Genomic DNA, 19,247 nt, shown 5'->3' with positions numbered 1-19,247 from the left:
AAGTTTCTCCAAGGGAATGCCCATTGTCCTCCATGACCAAACACATTGTGTCTATAAATTCACCTAAGTGAAATTACATCTGTGGCACCAAAAACCAGCCCTGAAGCCAAATTGAGACAGAAGGGAACAAGCAAGGACTTAACAATGCATTTCTCTGGGAGTATATTGGAAAAACAAAGGGCTGCAACAGACTGCCTCAGCCCACCAGTCCTCAGGAAAACGACACCAATTCCATTCCCAAAGAAACGTTATACTATTTCTCCAAGAGAAGGGTGCAGAAGTCGGGACACCTCCCTTACCTCCAAACCAGGGGGCTCCAAAGAGAGAAAACTGGGACGCCCTAAAGGGAGGTAGTGTGGTGCAGTGGTTAAGAATCCTCTGCAGTTGGAATCCCAGCTATTCCATTTGCCATTGTAACCTAAGGAAAGTTTCTTAAACCCCTCTGTCCCTCAGTTTCCCCATCTGTAAAAAGGGGGTGATTATAATATTTGCTAATTTGAATTAAATGAGATTTGGATGAATGAGATGCTTGACATATAGTGAATAAATGTTAACCACATGATGATAGTAATGATGATGATGATGATATGACATACATTGTTATTTGTGCCCCTCCCCCAAAGGAGAGAGATTCATGAAGGAGCATTTTGGTGCATGGAAAACCATCAGACTTGAACAACCTAGAAAGGAAAGTTTCTATGACTGATTTTCGAATTCTTTTTTTCTAGAACACTGCTTTGAATTTTCATTTATAGCTTATTTTAAAATTCTAACAATCTACACTGATCCACTAAGTAAAATTGAGAAGGAATCTAGGGAGAATCTGAGTTAGGCTTCACAGAAATTTTAAAGACCGACTAAACGGCCAACCATGGTATAACAAAATAAACAGTAATGATTTTTAAGAGCCTAAAGTTTAGCCTTTTAACAAGTTTCCTTTCAAAACGATGTGAGCTTTAGAAGTTGCTGGAGTATTGTAAGCTCATTTAATCTATGATACTCTTTGGAAAGAATGCAGTCCATGGAAAAAATACTTGAATTTTGATCACAGGTTATTTTCCCCAACGTGAAAGAGTACTTTGCTTCCAAAAATCCATCCATACCAGCTCAAAGTTTCCTAAAGGCAGGAAACATTTCTTTTATCCCACATAAAATCACAACATACAAATCACTAATACAAAACTTTACACACTCAGTGAAAGTTTTTGTTTGACTTTTTCAGAAACATGTAAGTGTGATTCTCCTGGTCAGATCATAGAGTGTCATTCAGTAGAGACGTTTCTTTTAAATCCATTTCTTCCTTCCACCCCCACCAAAACTGAATAGTAAAGAATTCAGGCTGAGTTAACTTGCAAAATTGTAAAATCTGCTTTAATTACATTTGGTTATTCGTTGTTATTCCCTAAAATGTCTAGTATACCTCTTGTGTTGAGTATGCCCACTGCAAAAAGAGCTCTGATGAATTTTTTGGGTTTCATACCTCACGGCTTCTGCCTCCAAATCTAGAAATTTCTCCTTTCTACAAAGAGCATAGTGATTTGCTGCCTACTCTCACTTTACAAACTAGTTGACCATGATATAGAAAAAGAATTTTTAACAGAAGGAAAGGAAATGTCCAGCACATTATAGGAAATAAACAATAGGAAAATCAGAGGCCCCTTTTGAACATTTTCCTAATGCAAAATACAGGTCCCCAAGTAAAGACCTGCTACACTTGTCCTTCTTGCTGGCTGGAATGGTGGCTTCATCAATCTTCCCAGCCATCTCTCCAGTGGGCAGGATCTCTTTCGGGAAAAACACTGCAACAGTGTTTGTAGTCCTGCCTTCTTCTGGGTCCTTTCTTGCTTGTATCTCCAAGAAGAGAATCATAGAGATGTAGAGATCGAAATTATTTTGGAGATTTAACAGATTAGAAAAAATGAAATCCAGAAAAAGAAAGTGATTTACTCAAGTCTAAACATGTAACAAATAATAGGACTGGAGCCCTATCTAATGGTCTCCATTGCTTCTAAGCCTAACTATTGCTTTGAAGAACTCAGAATTCATAATTTCACAGAACTTTTTAGCTTTATACTGTTGTTATTAGTAGAAGTGAAACTGTATATGCAGAAGATAATGTGCAGTGATTCAAGCTTTGAGACGATATTTGCATAACATGTTGTGAGTTCGTTACATATAACAAAAATAAACAAATTTACTAAAATTTAAAATGTTCATATATATTTTTTTAAATGTTTAACCACTGTGAAAATAGTCTCACCGTCTTGAATAAGATGTATCTAAGTGTGTTATTATTTTTATTTATTTATTTATTTTTTGCGGTACGCGGGCCTCTCACTGTTGTGGCCTCTCCCGTTGCGGAGCACAGGCCCCGGACGCGCAGGCTCAGAGGCCATGGCTCACGGGCCTAGCTTCTCTGCGGCATGTGGGATCTTCCCCGACCGGGGCACGAGCACGTGTCCGCTGCATCGGCAGGCGGACTCTCAACCACTGCGCCACCAGGGAAACCCCTAAGTGTGTTATTATTAATTAATTTTACCAACATTTTTGAAATTTCACTGTAATCAAGTATAGTCCTAAGTTTAAAGACAGAAGAGAAAAAAATAGCCCTTGTCCCAACGTGCCAACAAATTGGAGAGGCTGACATAAAACAGACAAGTATGATACTGTGTGATTCCATGTGGCAGATTTGGGAGCAAGCGCTTCTGTATGTCTGCATCCCAGGCTCAAGTGAGGACGAGGACAGGGCAGGGACCTCATGGAGAGCTTTATACATCGTACTAAAAAGTTTGTATTTTACTAGAAAATAGTGATAAGGCATTGACAAATTATATGCTCTAAAATAATGCAACTCAAATTATACTCTAGAGCTAATGGATTTTTTCCTGCTTCTTAATAATGAACACCTTTGTAAAAACATCTGAGAGTAAAATGGGATGAATCACCAGACTCTAGTTCTAGCTGTAGAGCTAACAGAAATCTCAGTTTCCTCATCTGTAGGTTGGGCATCAGTAGAGGATTGTTGTAGGAAGTACAGGAAGTCAGGCCTCTTAAGCACTTATTACAGTGTCTTGCATAGTAAACACTCAACAACTGTAAACTGACATCATCTTCATCTTGATCATCATCATGATGAAAAACTGAAATGGAGAAAATGGATTAGAACGCTAAGGGTTAATTTTAACATCTAAGGTTAAGAGCAATTTTCTAATTCTGCTGAGTCTATATTGCTTAGAGTAATAAAGTCCCTTCTGAGAGAACTACTTTGTCAGAGGCATGGCTAGAAAAGGACATCAGTTAGCAAAATGCATTGATCCTATGCTTGAGAGGAAATTTTCTGTTGATTTTGTTGTCCAAGAAAATGTAAGAAAAGAAAACTGGAGTTTCAGCAGTTGAGAGCAGTATCTGTGGAGAGCTATGTGCTTGATTTGTTAGTTAAAAGTGGAAGAAGAAAATATCAAGGTCTATTAGAGATTGGGGATAAAAATTAAATTTTGTGTTCCCCCCCTTTGTTGATTGGCAGGCCCTCAAAGACAGAGTATGTTACGCTTTAAATTCACTAATAAATTGTAACTAATTGTTTATAAAGTATCTTTATACTGTAATGACTGAAAGTTATTTTTGGCTGTACTTTTGTTATCGGAATACTTTCTGTAATTGCGCCAAATTCAAAACTTGAAATATAGTTTCGGAATTTCAGTTTGGTTAAATTAACAATTAAATAGGTCAGAATTAGATTTACCATCAGCATAATGCCATCTGTCTATTAAAAAGGACTATATTTCAATATTCTATAGAATAATAGGTTTACTTTCTGTGTTCTGTTTTGTTAGTGCTCCTATATCCCTCCCTGTAAGAGAGAAAATCAGAAGAACTTGGAAAGTGTCATGAATTGGCAACAGTACTGGAAAGATGAGATTGGTTCCCAGCCATTTACTTGCTATTTTAATCAATTTCAAAGGTAAGCCAATATTTACATGTGCATATTAAAGTTGTTTGTAGCCTCTGTAGTTTATTATATTAGTAAATCATAGAGTGGGCTCATTTGGCAAAATATACAACGTGGAGATAGTCTCAACTCTTTCTAGCATGTAGCTAGGGAAGCCCCTTCTTATTCTACAGGTTGGGTGGCATGTAAAGAATCTGCCAGCCAAAAAAAAGAGAGAACCTGTATCATAGAGTTTACCCTCTGCATACACTAAGAAAGTGCCTTTAGGTAGGAACGTTGTATACTAGGAATGTTCCCTGAGAATTATAGATTAATGCACACAAACTGAACAATGTGCAGCTGTATCAGCATTTTGGGCTACATCAAATCTGATCTTTCTTTTTCCTTTCCGTTCTGACCAAGTATCCATAAAATGAGTTCACACCATTATAACTTTACTTATCTTAGAGAGAACTCAAGTTATGCCGTATAGCAATGAATACTTCAGTTCCCGACCAGATTAACCATAGTAATTTGCTCATCAAACATTTATTGCGTATTGAGTATTCTCAACTCCTTGCTGTACATCTCCACTTGGGAGTTCCAAAGTTAGGTCAGACTTTCTCTTCCTCCCATAGTTCCCTCTCTTAGTGAATGGCACTATCGTCCCCTCGTTTGCAGAGTCCAGAAACTTTGAGTAATTCTTAACTCATTTTCTCCTTTACACTCTATAACCTGTATTCACCATCCTGTTGATTTTACCCCTATATTGACTCTTCTCTGCCTTCCCTCTGCCACTGTTTTAGTTCAGATTCATATTATTTCTCAGCCCTATTAACACAATAGTCTTCTAACCAGTCCTTCTACCTCTGCCCTGCACCCCCCTCCAAGACATTCTCCACGTTGCTGCCAAGGTGATCTTTCTAAAACATGAGTCTGATCAGGTTACTCCTCATAGTTTTCAGAGTAAAGTCCAAACACCTTGGCATGGCCTATGTATGTATCTGTTGTTGTGTAACAAGCCACCCCAAATCTAGTGGCCTACTGCGACGGTGATTTATTATTTCTTAGATCCTGTGGGTTGGCTGGGAAGTTCATCTGCTGGTTCTTCACATGATGGCTGGACTAGCTGCGTGGTCCACGAGGGCACGGACCCTCCCTCACATGCCCAGCACTTGGTGCTGGCTCAGCTGAGGCATCTCTGTTCTCCACCTGGCCTCTCATCTGCCACCAGGCTAGATCGCCTTCCTTCCAATATGGCAGCCTCAGGACAGTGTTTAAAGAGAGCCAGGCCTTGGCTCTGGAACTCACGTCACATCCCTTTTGACATGTTCTACTGGTCGAAGCAAGTCATGAAGCCAGCCAGATTCATGGGGTATTGAAATAGACTCTGCTTCTTTTTTTTTTTTTTTTTTTTTTTTTGCGGTACGCGTGCCTCTCACTGTTGTGGCCTCTCCCGTTGTGGAGCACAGACTCCGGACGCGCAGGCTCAGCGGCCATGGCTCAAGGGCCCAGCCACTCCGCGGCACGTGGGATCTTCCCGGACCGGGGCACGAACCCATGTCCCCTGCATCGGCAGGCGGACTCTCAACCACTGTGCCACCAGGGAAGCCCAGACTCTGCTTCTTGATAGAAGAAGTGGCAACGGTTTTGTGGCCATATTTAATCTAGTTCACAGCATACAGGCCTCCTCAAGTTCTTGCCCCAGACTCCCTCCTCTCCAGCTTCATCTCCATACTCGTATTATTTGCAGTAGCCATTCTGAACTATAGGAAGTTCTATGAATATCTTATGCTTTTATATCCATGCCTATTTATTTGTCTCTCCTGCTTCTTGACTGCCTTGCTGAAGACTCTCCTCTGATTATCACCTTCTCTGGACTGCTTTCCTTGATCTTCAAGTTTGGTTTATTTGTATATCAGTTAGGATACCATCTGCTTCAGGTCAACAGAAAACTGACTCAAAATAGCACAAACAGTTAGGAAATTTATTATTTCACACATCCAAAAATGCACAGGTGGACCAATAGTAGGGTAGTTTGATACAATGACTTGACAGTGTCATCAAGAGTGCCGCTCCTTTCTAGATCTCAGTTTTACCTCCCGGTGGCTCCCCTCATGGTTACAGTATGGTTGCTGTGGTTCCAGATGTCACAGCCAGGCACAGCAGTGTCCAAAGGCAGAAAGAAACCTATCTCTCCTGGTATATTTTTCTTAAGATTAGGAAACCTTTTCCCAACTTCCCACAACCAGCCTCCCCTCAGGTGTCCTTGCCTACACCTAAACCAATCACAAGAAAGAGCAATTAGAATCTACCTCTGAGATGGGGATAAGGCAGTGTCTCCTAAATCATGTGGAGGAAGGTTGTACAGAAGGGGGCAGAATTTGTGGAACGACCAAAAGTGCCAGCTATAAGGTGTATCTCCCATGTTGTGTATAGAGCTCTTTCTCAGAGGTTTGCAACCCTCACTATCGTAACTATACCAGAAGAGCTTTTAAAAAAACGCATCGCAGACCAATTAAATTAGAATTCTTGGTGGTTGAACCTAGGCATTAGCATTCTTTTAAATTGATTAAAAAATTGATTCCAGGGATTCTAATATACGACCAGGATCGAGAGCCACTGCTCTATCCTCTCACCTGTCACCCTCTACTGGAATTTTTTGTATGCCCATCTTCCCAACCAGACTGTCTACTGGTTAATGGTGTGGGCTATATCTTCTTTGGCTTTGAATCCCTAGCACTTCACACAGTGCCTGGTTCTCAGTTTAAAAATGTTTGGTGAATGAATGTATCAATGAATGCAATGTGTCAGAATAATAAGGCAGGTTCTTTGCTTCCAAGGAATTAGACTTATTGGGAGAAACAGACGCTTATGCAAATATAAGTATGACTTCGTCAGCTAGAAATGAAAGGGAGGAAGACCTTGAAGATGGGGTGGCTGCGATAAAGAAACCAAGCTTGACAATGTAAGGTACATTAGGTAATAGGTTATATAATAAGGAGTGGTGAATCTGTAAGCTGGAAAGGTAGCTTGGGGTTAGATTTCTAAAGGGTCAAAAATGCCAAACTAAGGAGATGGTCTTTGTCATATGGGCAATGAAAATTTGTGAAAAGTTTTTTTTTGAACCAAAGACTGACATGAATAGATCTCTGATTTAGAAAGTAATTGGTGTGAGAGTTGAATGTGTACTGGAGAGGAGAGATGGGCTAAAGGCAGGAACTCCAGCTCAGAGATGGGAGGAAATAAGGAGAGTACTGAGTGCAAAACATAACATTTTTGAGTGGCTACCGTGGGCCAACCATTGTGAATAACATTTTGGTTAGATCACCAAATTTCTTATAATAGTTCTAAATTCTGGCCCCACTTGACAAGTGAGAAAACTGAGTCTTAAAGACTCCATCTGAAGTCTTTAAGTGAAAAAAACCCAGAATCCAGCTAGTCTGATTCCCAAAGCTCCTTCTATTAACCATCTTCTTGTCCCGTTAAAGCAGTTTGAGGGCCTAGGCGAGAGTAGAGGTAATGGAAGTAGCTCACGGAGGGGTACATCAGAAAGACATTTGGAATTACAATCACCAGAACTTGATGACCACGTGATGAGGAAAAGGGAGGTACCACATTTGACTGAGCGTGAGGAGAGTCTAGCTCTGATGGTTGAATTTGGGGCTCTTGTAAGATATCCAAAAGAAAGAGGTAGAAGTACCTCTTTTAGTTCAGAAGCAAGAGGTCAGGGTCAGTGTTATGCGAGTCTGGGAATCACTGGCACACAAGCTGTAGCTGAAGCAAGGAGAAAGAATGCATACTGGAGTGAGGAGAGAAATGCTGACAGGATCGTGGGATCCTCTGTGTTGATGGTATGAGGGGAAGAGATGGAGAAAGAGTGGCCAGATGTGGAGAGGAAAGTGAAAAGACTGGGAAGGGGGAGTGTTTTAAGGGGAAAGGGGTAATCAAGACAGACTACTGGGAAGTCATCAGCTGTGGCAATTAGGAGCGTGTGCGTGATCTTTGTGAACACGGTTTAGGTACTGTCTTAAAGCACAGGGTTTGAAATCATTTTGTATTAGCCTGAGGTGAGACTGTGAAGGCTTTACGAAGTGCAGACTCCTTTTTCAAGAAGTTTGCCATGACTGGAAAAAGAATTTGGGGGAGGAGATGAGTAACTGAGAGGGAAACAGGAATGGATACAGAGAAATGAGACAGGTATGGACTAAAACTGCTGAGGAAGAAGGAAACATTGACCACAGATAGTAAATAAGGCAAAAAGGGAGCCCTGAAGAAAACAAGATAAGAGGAAATAAAAAGGTTAAGCGGGGATATGTTTTTCTGTGAGGTGGGAGCACAGCAACAGGAAATAGGCACCAGCAGTCAAGACAGTTTGATACTGAACCCATCACTGTCTGAACCAGGTGAACCTTTAAGCTTCCAAGCGCTGGACCAGAAGCTGGTTTCCGAGCATCCGTGACCTTAGCTTGCAGGTGGAAGCAGACAGGTGCCCCCTCCCATGGGCTGTCCTGCCCTGCCTAGCTGCTGGTCATTTCTTAACTTCCCCTCACTCCCCACTCAGGCACCGAGTTCTCTAAAGGCTGGCAACCCCATTTGGCCTTCTGTTAGGGCGTGAGCTCTGACTACCTTCAGAGCCCAACCAAGCAGGACCATTCCCTGGAATAGTGAGAACTCTCTGAAAAGAGCTCACCCTGCATGATGTATCAATTGTATTAACTTTAGTAGCAGTACATTTAACCCCCCATTCCTCGTTCAGAACGGATAGCCATTCCTTATCCATCATCTATCCATCATTCCTTATCCATCAGTCCTGTTTGCAGACTGTCGGGGTGTAGATAGAAGTGGGGGTGGTCTGTCACAACTCAGAAGCACTCAAGACATAATTTTTAAGTGACTTTGGGAAAACAGAACTTTGGAGTTTTGGCTCTTTCACTGTGACATTTGCAAGAGGAAACAAGCATGCTGGTTGTAGGTGTGAAAAATGGCAGCTCCTTGGTGCCATCTACTCTTAGTACACTTTTTACTACTGCTAAATATGAAATAAAAATAGACTTACTGTAGAGACTCCCAGATGCTCTTGATCAGATGGACTTTATATTTAAAGTAACCTTTAGATTTCACTCAAATTCGGGAAATTAGGGAGAAGAGGTACCAAGAAGTTTCCATTTTCAAGAAAAGGGTGTTATTTTAAAAATCTAAGACAAAGACGATGGAAGTCTTAGCTTTCCATTGTTGAAGCCTTATTTAGGTGAGGTATACTCAGGACTAGAATCTGCGGTGGCCAGAGCAGCCACCAGCAGCCATGCCTGCCATGGCAGGACAGTCCCCATGCAGTCGCTCCCTCCTTCTGCACCAAGGAGCACCAAGGAGGTGCTGCTGGTGTGACGTCACGTCCAGGGCTCAGTGGAAGCTGTCCCGGCTGTTCATGATCTTCCCCTACAACCTTTGGGCTCGTCTCCTTCAACCTCGAGGCTCACAATCTCCATACAAAGTGTAGATTTTTATTTTACACTTTTTGCTAAGGTCACACGTTAGGTAAGGCCACACTTACCCTCCCTATACCATTCTTTTCTCTTCTTAGCCTTTTCTTGCCTTACCCTTCCTCAGCAAAACCTGTGTGATGCCCCCTTACCAAGTTTGTTTTGAAAGCCCCATTCCATTGCTAGAAAGTGTCTCTGTAGTCTCAGTCTGTCCATACAATTCTCCTCCCTCATCTTTGCCTTCACCAGCTTCCCCTTGAAGAGGGTGTGTCCCTGGAAAATGGTTACTCATTCCTTGGGTATGTTACTCTGACCTACCTATGCCTCCATTCCCTTTGTAGAGGGAGAAATAATAAGGTTATTGTGAGGTTATCAATGAGATGACATGTGCTTACCTGTACTAATTCCTATAAAAGTTTTTGCTATTATTATTTTTATTACTCTTTTTTTTAAACATCTTTATTGGAGTATAATTGCTGTACATTGTTGTGTTAGTTTCTGCTGTATAACAAAGTGAATCAGCTACACATATATCCCCATATCCCTCCCTCTTGCATCTCCCTCCCACTCTCCCTATCCCACCCCTCTAGGTGGTCACAAAGCACCAGTCTGATCTCCCTGTGCTATGCAGCTGCTTCCCACTAGCTATCAATTTTACATTTGGTAGTGTATATATGTCCATACCACTCTCTCACTTCGTCCCAGCTTACCCTTCCCCCTCCCCCGTCCTCAAGTCCATTCTCTATGTCTGCATCGTTATTTCTGTCCTACCCCTAGGTTCATCAAACCATATTTTCTTTTTTTTCCTTAATTCCATATATATGTGTTAGCATACGGTATTTGTTTTTCTCTTTCTGACTTACTTCACTCTGTATGACAGACTCTAGGTCCATCCACCTCACTACAAATAACTCAGTTTCGTTTCTTTTTATGGCCGAGTAATATTCCATTGTATATATGTGCCACATCTTCTTTATCCATTCATCTGTCAATGGACACTTAGGTTGCTTCCATGTCCTGGCTATTGTAAATAGTGCTGCAATGAACATTGTGGTACATGACTCTTTTTGAGTTATGGTTTTCTCAGGGTATATGCTCAGTAGTGGGATTGCTGGGTCATATGGTAGTTCTGTTGTTAGTTTTTTAAGGAACCTCCATACTGTTCTCCATAGTGGCTGTATCAATTTACATTCCCACCAACAGTGTAGGAGGGTTCCCTTTTCTCCACATCCTCTACAGCATTTATTGTTTGTAGATTTTTTTTTTTTTTTTTTTTTGCGGTACGCGGGCCTCTCACTGTTGTGGCCTCTCCCATTGCAGAGCACAGGCTCTGGACACGCAGGCTCAGCAGCCATGGCTCATGGGCCCAGCCGCTCTGCAGCACGTGGGATCTTCCCAGACCAGGGCACGAACCCGTGTCCCTTGCATCGGCAGGCGGACTCTCAACAACTGCGCCACCAGGGAAGCCCTGTTTGTAGATTTTTTGATGCTGGCCATTCTGACCGGTGTGAGGTGATACCTCATTGTAGTTTTGATTTGCATTTCTCTAAAGATTAGTGATGTTGAGCATTCTTTCATGTGTCTGTTGGTGATCTCTATGTCTTCTTTGGAGAAATGTCTCTTTAGGTCTTCTACCCATTTTTGCATTGGGTTGTTTGTTTTCTTGATATTGAGCTGCTTGAGCGGCTTGTATATTTTGGAGATTAATCCTTTGTCAGTTGCTTCATTTGCAAATATTTCCTCCCATTCTGAGGGTTGTCTTTTTGCCTTATGTTTTCCTTTGCTGTGCAAAAGCTTTTAAGTTTCATTGGGTCCCATTTGTTTATTTTTATTTCCATTTCTCTAGGAGATGGGCCAAAAAGGATCTTGCTGTGATTTATGTCATAGAGTGTTCTGCCTATGTTTTCCTCTAAGAGTGTTATAGTTTCTGGCCTTACGTTTAGGACTTTAATCCATTATGAGTTTATTTTTGTGTATGGTGTTAGGGAGTGTTCTAATTTCATTCTTTTCCACCTAGCTGTCCCGTTTTCCCAGCACCACGTATTGAAGAGGCTGTCTTTTCTCCATTGTATATTCTTGCCTCCTTTATCAAAGATAGGGTGACCATATGTGCATGGGTTTATTTCTGGGCTTTCTATCCTGTTCCATTAATCTGTATTTCTGTTTTTCTGCCAGTACCATACTGTCTGGATCCTGTAGCTTTGTAGTGTAGTCTGAAGTCAGGGACCCTGATTCCTCCAGCTCCGTTTTTCTTTCTCAAGATTGCTTTGGCTATTCGGGATCTTTTGTGTTTCCATACAAATTGTGAAATTTTTTGTTCTAGTTCTGTGAAAAATGCCATTGGTAGTTTGATAGGGATTGCACTGAATCTGTAGATTGCTTTGGGTAGTAGAGTCATTTTCACAATGTTTATTATTCCATTCCAAGAACATGGTATATCTCTCCATCTGTTTGTATCATCTTTAATTTCTTTCATCAGTGTCTTATAGTTTTCTGCATGCAGGTCTTTTGTCTCCTTAGGTAGGTTTATTCCTAGGTATTTTATTCTTTTTGTTTCAGTGGTAAATGGGAGTGTTTCCTTCATTTCTCTTTCAGATTTTTCATCATTAGTGTATATGCATGATTTCTGTGCATTAATTTTGTACCTGCTACTTTACCAAATTCATTGATTAGCTCTAGTAGTTTTCTGGTAGCATCTTTAGGATTCTCTATGTATAGTATCATGTCATCTGCAAACAGTGACAGTTTTACTTCTTCTTTTCCAATTTGTATTTCTTTTTCTTCTCTGATTGCTGTTGCTAAAACTTCCAAAACTATGTTGAATAATAGGGGTGAATGTGGTGAACTTTGTCTTGTTCCTGATCTTAGTGGAAATGGTTTCAGTTTTTCACCATTGAGAACGATGTTGGCTGTGGGTTTGTTGTATATGGCCTTTATTATGTTGAGGTAAATTCCCTCTATGCCTACTTTCTGGAGAGATTTTATCATAAATGGGTGTTGAATTTTGTCAAAAGCTTTTTCTGCATCTATTGAGATGATCATATGGTTTTTATCCTTCAATTTGTTAATGTGGTGTTTCACATTGATTAATTTGCGTATATTGAAAACTCCTTGCATTCCTGGGATAAACCCCACTTGATCATGGTGTATGATCCTTTTAATGTGCTGTTGGATTCTGTTTGCTAGTATTTTGTTTAGGATTTTTGCATCTATGTTCATCAGTGATATTGGCCTATAGTTTTCTTTCTTTGTGACATCTTTTCTGGTTTTGTTATCAGGGCAATGGAAGCCTCATAGAATGAGTTTGGGAGTGTTCCTCCCTCTGCTATATTTTGGAAGAGTTTGAGAAGGATAGGTGTTAGCTCCTCTCTAACTGTTTGATAGAATTCTCCTGTGAAGCCATCTGGCCCTGGGCTTTTGTTTGTTGGAAGATTTTTAATCACAGTTTAAATTTCAGTGCTTGTGATTGGTCTGTTTATATTTTCTGTTTCTTCCTGGTTCAGTCTCAGAAGGTTGTGCATTTCTAAGAATTTGTCCATTTCTTCCAGGTTGTCCATTTTATTGGCATATAGTTGCTAGTAGTAATCGCTCATGACCCTTTGTATTTCTGCTGTGTCAGTTGTTACTTCTCCTTTTTCATTTCTAGTTCTATTGATTTGAGTCTTCTCCCTTTTTTTCTTGATGAGTCTGGCTAATGGTTTATCAATTTTGTTTATCTTCTCAAAGAACCAGCTTTTAGTTTTATTGATGTTTGCTGTCATTTCCTTCATTTCTTTTTCATTTATTTCTGATCTTTATGATTTCTTTCCTTCTGCTAACTTTGAGGTTTTTTTGTTCTTCTTTCTCTAATTGCTTTAGGTGTAAGGTTAGGTTGTTTATTTGAGATGTTTCTTGTTTCTTGAGGTAGGATTGTATTGCTATAAACTTCCCTCTTAGAACTGCTTTTGCTGCATCCCATAGGTTTTGGGTCCTTGCGTTTTCATTGTCATTTGTTTCCAGGTATTTTTTCATTTCCTCTTTGATTTCTTCACTGACCTCTTGGTTATTTAGTAGCATATTGTTTAGCCTACATGTATTTGTATTTTTTACAGTTTTTTTTTTCCTGTAATTGATATCTAGTCTCATAGCGTTGTGGTCGGAAAAGATACTTGATATGATTTCAATTTTCTTAAATTTACCAAGGCTTGATTTGTGACCCAAGATATGATCTATCCTGGAGAATGTTTCATGAGCACTTGAGAAGAAAGGGTATTCTGTTGTTTTTGGATGGAATGTCCTATAAATATCAATTAAATCCATCTTGTTTAATGTGTCATTTAAAGCTTGTGTTTCCTTATTTACTTTCATTTTGGTTGATCTATCCATTGATGAAAGTGGGGTGTTAAAGTCCCCTACTATGATTGTGTTACTGTCGATTTCCCCTTTTATGGCTGTTAGCATTTGCCTTATGTATTGAGGTGCTCGTATGTTGGGTGCATAAGTATTTACAATTGTTATATCTTCTTCTTGGATTGCTCCCTTGATCATTATGTAGTGTCCTTCTTTGTTTCTTGTAATAGTCTTTATTTTAAAGTCTATTTTGTCTGATATGAGAATTGCTACTCCAGCTTTCTTTTGATTTCCATTTGCATGGAATATCTTTTCCATCCCCTCACTTTCAGTCTGTATGTGTCCCTAGGTCTGAAGTGGGTCTCTTGTAGACAGCATATATACAGGTCTTGTTTTTGTGTCCATTCAGCCAGTCTATGTCTTTTGGTTGGAGCATTTAATCCATTTACATTTAAGGTAATTATCGATTTGTATGTTCCTATTACCATTTTCTTAATTGTTTTGGGTTTGTTATTGTAGGTCTTTTCCTTCTCTTGTGTTTCCTGCCTAGAGAAGTTCCTTTAGCATTTGTTGTAAAGCTGGTTTGCTTGTGCTGAATTCTCTTAGCTTTTGCTTGTCTGTAAATGTTTTAATTTCTCCGTCAGATCTGAATGAGATCCTTGCTGGGTAGAGTAATCTTGGTTGTAGGTTTTTCCCTTTCATCACTTTAAATATGTCCTGCCACTCCCTTCTGGCTTGCAGAGTTTCTGCTGAAAGATCAGCTGTTAACCTTATGGGGATTACCTTGTTTGTTATTTGTTGCTTTTCCTTTGCTGCTTTCAATATTTTTTCTTTGTATTTAATTTTTGATAGTTTGAGTAATATGTGTCTTGATGCGTTTCTCCTTGGATTTATCCTGTATGGGACTGTCTGTGCTTCCTGGACTTTCCCATGTTAGGGAAGTTTTCCACTATAATCTCTTCAGATATTTTCTCAGTCCCTTTCTTTTTCTCTTCTTCTTCTGGGACCCCTATAATTCGAATGTTGGTGCATTTAATGTTGTCCCAGAGGCCTCTGTGACTGTCCTCAATTCCTTTCATTCTTTTTTCTTTATTCTGCTCTGTGGTAGTTATTTCCACAGTTTTATCTTCCAGGTCACTTATCTGTTCTTCTGCCTCAGTTATTCTGCTATTGATTCCTTCTAGAGAATTTTTAATTTCATCTGTTGTGTTGTTCATCATTGTATGTTTGCTCTTTAGTTCTTCTAGGTCCTTGTTAAACATTTCTTGTATTTTCTCCATTCTATTCCCAAGATTTTGGATCATCTTTACTATCATTACTCTGAATTCTTTTTCAGGTAGACTGCCTATTTCCTCTTCATTTGTTTGGCCTGGTGAGTTTTTACCTTGCTCCTTCATCTGCTATGTATTTTTCTGTCTTTTCATTTTGCTTAACTTACTGTGTTTGGGGTCTCCTTTTCTCAGGCTGCACGTTCGTAGTTCCCGTTGTCTTTGGTGTCTGCCCTCAGTGGGTACGGTTGGTTCAGTGGGTTGTGTAGGCTTCGTGGTGGAGGGGACTGTGTTCTGGTGGATGAGGCTGGCTTTTGTCTTTCTGTTGGGCAGGACCATGTCCGGTGGTGTGTTTTGGGGTGTTTGTGAACTTATTATGATTTTTGGCAGCCTCTCTGCTAATGGGTGGGGTTGTGTTTCTGTCTTGCTAGTTTTTTGGCACTGGGTGTCCAGCACTAGTGCTTGCTGGTTGTTGAGTGGATCTGGGTCTTAGCGTTGAGATGGAGCTCTCTGGGAGAGCTCTTACTGATTGATATTATGTGGGGCTGGGAGGTCTCTGGTGGACCAGTGTCCTGAACTTGGCTCTCCCACCTCGGAGACTCATGCCTGACATCAGGCCAGAGCAGCAAGACCCTGTCAGCCACATGGCCAGGTACGTGGGGAATTTCTTGCCTTTTGGGAAGTCTGAGGTCTTCTGCCAGCATTCAGTAGGTGTTCTGTAGGAGTTGTTGCACATGTAGATGTATTTCTGATGTATTTGTGGGGAGGAAGGTGATCTCCACATATTACTCCTCTGTCATCTTGAAGGTCTGTCTAGGAGTAATTTTAATAGTAAGACTTGTAAAACATCTGTAGGTTGAACTCTTACCTGAAGATGAGCAAGACGTCCTGATATCACAGCTTCTGATGTCAATGGAGATCCCTTCCATGTTTCCCTTAATCTATTCCAAACCACATAGCTGGCAAGATGTCTTTCCGATTCAATTTCCCCTTGATAAATGGATTATTTCACTGGAAAAAATGAGTTGTTGTGATCCTGCTTGCCTGATGCCAACAGAGTGTCTCGCTCAACCCACCGCATCCCTGGTGGCTGAGGAGGGAGGGACAGGGACGCGCACCAGAGACACGGGTGGGCTCCACGCAGAGTGGTGGGCTCTGGGCTCCAGGCTCCAGGGTGGAGGCGGGGACGGGGGTGACAGCAGCACCTCCTCCACTCAGATGTCTGCCTATTTTTATTACTGTTAATAAGATTTGCCTCAAAGGCCACTGTGTAACCTCTCACCTTTTCAGGTATAATCAGTCACTTCCTCTTCTGAGCTCCTACAGGGCTAGGGTTGCTTTTTTCACACTGTTATAGAGTTGGTTGAATATGTATCTTTCTCCTTTTATAGATTATGAATTCCTTAATGCAGCAACTATGTGGCAGTAGGCACCTGTGTTTACATCTACCACTTACTAACTATGTGACCTAGGGGAAATTGTGGAACTTCTTGCTCTTGGTTTCCTCATCTATACGATGAGGATAATGTTATCTGTCTTAAGGGTTTTGTTTGTTTGTTTGTTTTGTTTTGGAAAGGATCATATCTGCATAAGAATGAGTACTTAGTAAATGTATGTGCTTTTCTTTCCTTGCTCTGTAAATTTCTAACAACTGGGGTAGAAAAACTAATCAATGAATAGCCCTGTTATTCACTGATTGGAGGCTGAATAAATAATAGAGATTTGATTGATGAGCAAAGCAGTGGAACACACAAAAATAACAAAAAAGAATGGATTCTATTGTGAAATAAAATAAATACATTGTACTTCTGACACTGAACAGTTATATCCTAATTTTTAAGTTCCTTCAGAGTATGTGGGTCCTATAGTATATATTTTCAACTTAAATTTGCCCTTAGCATTTTAGAGAAAGATGAACATAATGGCCCCAGCTAAAGCTGAGTAGAATGCTCTTTAGAACACAGTTTGAAAGCCATTAAAATAGAAGGTTAAAAGCAATCAATCAGAAAAGGAACTCTCACTTACTTAGGGCTTAGTTTTCATATCTACAAAATTTGATAGATTGATAGATTAAATGATCTCTAAGGGTCCTCTAAGTTCTCAAGTTTTACGATTTTGTGATTCCCTGATTCTGAAGGCTTGTACAATTACAACAGCTTAAGACACTAGATCAAATCCTAATGTTGAGAGAGAAAGAAGATTAGCAAAGAACCAAATGGTTAACAGTCTGGAGCCATTTAGTGGAGGAGCAGACAGTCCTCCTACCTCAACAGTAACTGAGTTTCATAATGATGACACTGAGTCATCAAAAAAGTTAAATTTGGTTCAATGTACTCTCCTTAAAAGGCAAGGAAATGTGTAATGCATTTTTAGAAAGATGTTGCCAATTATATTTTAATATTTGTATTAGTTTTTATTCAACTTGAAAGGTTAAACTTCAGTTATTTGGAAAATTCACTTATGTGAATACCTAGCTCCTCTCCTTGAAATAAATAATACTGTTTTAGGGGCTGCAGAAGCTTCCTACCACAAATATATTATCAGTCTTCTGTCATGTGTTATCCTTTTCAGTGTCCTAGATTTCATCCATAAAATTACCACCATTTCAGTCATTTACTCTTTCATTTATTCAACAAGCATTTATTAATCACCTGTCTTATACCAAACAACAGTGATCAAAGATCAAAGATAATAAGACTTGGTTTCTGTCTTCAAGGAACTCACTGACTACTATGAAAGACCAACATGTAAATAAACAATTGGAATGTAACTTAGTAAGTGCCATAATTACACACACACACACACACACACACACACACACACACACACACACACACACACAGTATAGTGCCTGGACCTACTTGAATGGAGATAAGGAGTGGAGAGAGAAAAGCCTTGATAGAGAAAAGTTTGAGCTGTTGTTGTTGCTTTGTTTTGTTTTGTTTTAATGAGTAGGAATTTCCCAGATAAATGAAGGCTAAGGAAGGGGATTTCAGGGAAAATAAGGCATTAATATTTGGAATGTTATAGGCAACTGAAAGAAATGTAAGGAGCTACGTATTCTTGGAGAGTGCATTTAGGGGAAAAGTGATAGATGAACCGGCAGAGGTTGAATGAGATAATACTGTGCTCTTATGGCATGCTAAGGTTTTAGACTTTATTCAGTGTGCACTGGAGTAGCAAGTCACATTTGTACTTGAGGGAGACCAGTCTTGTGGCTGCATGGAAGACAGACTGGATATAAGCCAAAAATTGAGGAAGGTTAAACAGATTGAAAAGTATCACATCAGTCTAAACAAGGGATGAAAAGAGCTTGGGCAAAGGCAGAATTAGTGGAGAAGGGAAGGAGGGAATGGACATGAGATTGTACAGAAGTGAGATTAAGCATGTAAGTGAGATTGTACTTACATGTTTATATACATGTCTCTGAATATATTTGTAACCAATACAGTGAAAAATGGTCAATTGTAATTGATTTTGGCTATGTCTTTGCATTTGTTTTCGACTTATGAAGCTCTAAAACCAGATATCTTTTAATATACTTATAGGTTGAATTTAATTGTTCCATTGACTTCTAAGCTTTACTTTTTTTTTTTTTTTTTCTTTTTGGCGGTACGCGGGCCTCTCACTGTTGTGGCCTCTCCCGTTGCGGAGCACAGGCTCCGGACGCGCAGGCTCAGTGGCCATGGCTCACGGGCCCAGCCGCTCCGCGGCATGTGGGATCTTCCCGGACCGGGGCACGAACCCGTGTCCCCTGCATCAGCAGGCGGACTCTCAACCACTGCGCCACCAGGGAAGCCCTAAGCTTTCCTTTTATTTTTTTATAAGACAAATTACTAAAGAAAAAAACCTCATCTTTACTTGCAGACCTCTTAGGATACAAATGGAGGAAAATGTGCATATAAATATGGGAAGTTATATTTTGAATAAATTCCATAGGGAAATTTTATTGACCTTTGAATGAATTACTAAATACTAGACTTGTTATTTGATAAAAATTTAAGTTTTAATAGAGCTTATTACTTTTGTTTTCTGTTTACTCTGAAAAATATTTCTTATAATCTTTCATTAAATAAGAGACTGGTTCTATAGTTGATTTTTAAAGGAATATATTGGTTTTCTTTTTAGGCATTAAGTCCAATGATATATCTTGAGTCTTAAAAAAGAAAACAGTGAATCTGGAATCTTACCAAAATTGAGTCTTTTCTGTATACATTTGTGTCTGGTTCCATATTAAGA

General features: G+C 39.9%; 1 protein-coding gene across 3 annotated transcripts in view; it reads left to right on the top strand.

The window, feature by feature from the left end:
* The window catches only part of KCNMB4 (potassium calcium-activated channel subfamily M regulatory beta subunit 4), a 65,854-nt gene that overhangs the window by 24,022 nt on the left and 22,585 nt on the right, over positions 1–19,247 (top strand). For 2 of the 3 annotated variants that reach the window (XM_073789240.1, XM_019918672.2), the window contains exon 2: positions 3,834–3,961. In XM_073789240.1, coding sequence (XP_073645341.1) covers positions 3,834–3,961 — 128 coding nt within the window. Of the gene's footprint in view, positions 1–3,833; positions 3,962–4,999; positions 9,840–19,247 lie in introns of those variants that run through there. The other variant, XM_033866324.2, reaches the window with a different exon arrangement.

This window comes from Tursiops truncatus, chromosome 11, assembly GCF_011762595.2.
Source record: "Tursiops truncatus isolate mTurTru1 chromosome 11, mTurTru1.mat.Y, whole genome shotgun sequence".
NCBI classification, from domain to species: domain Eukaryota; kingdom Metazoa; phylum Chordata; class Mammalia; order Artiodactyla; family Delphinidae; genus Tursiops; species Tursiops truncatus.
Note: the sequence above shows the minus strand (reverse complement) of the source record. Positions and strands in the feature narration are given on the sequence as shown.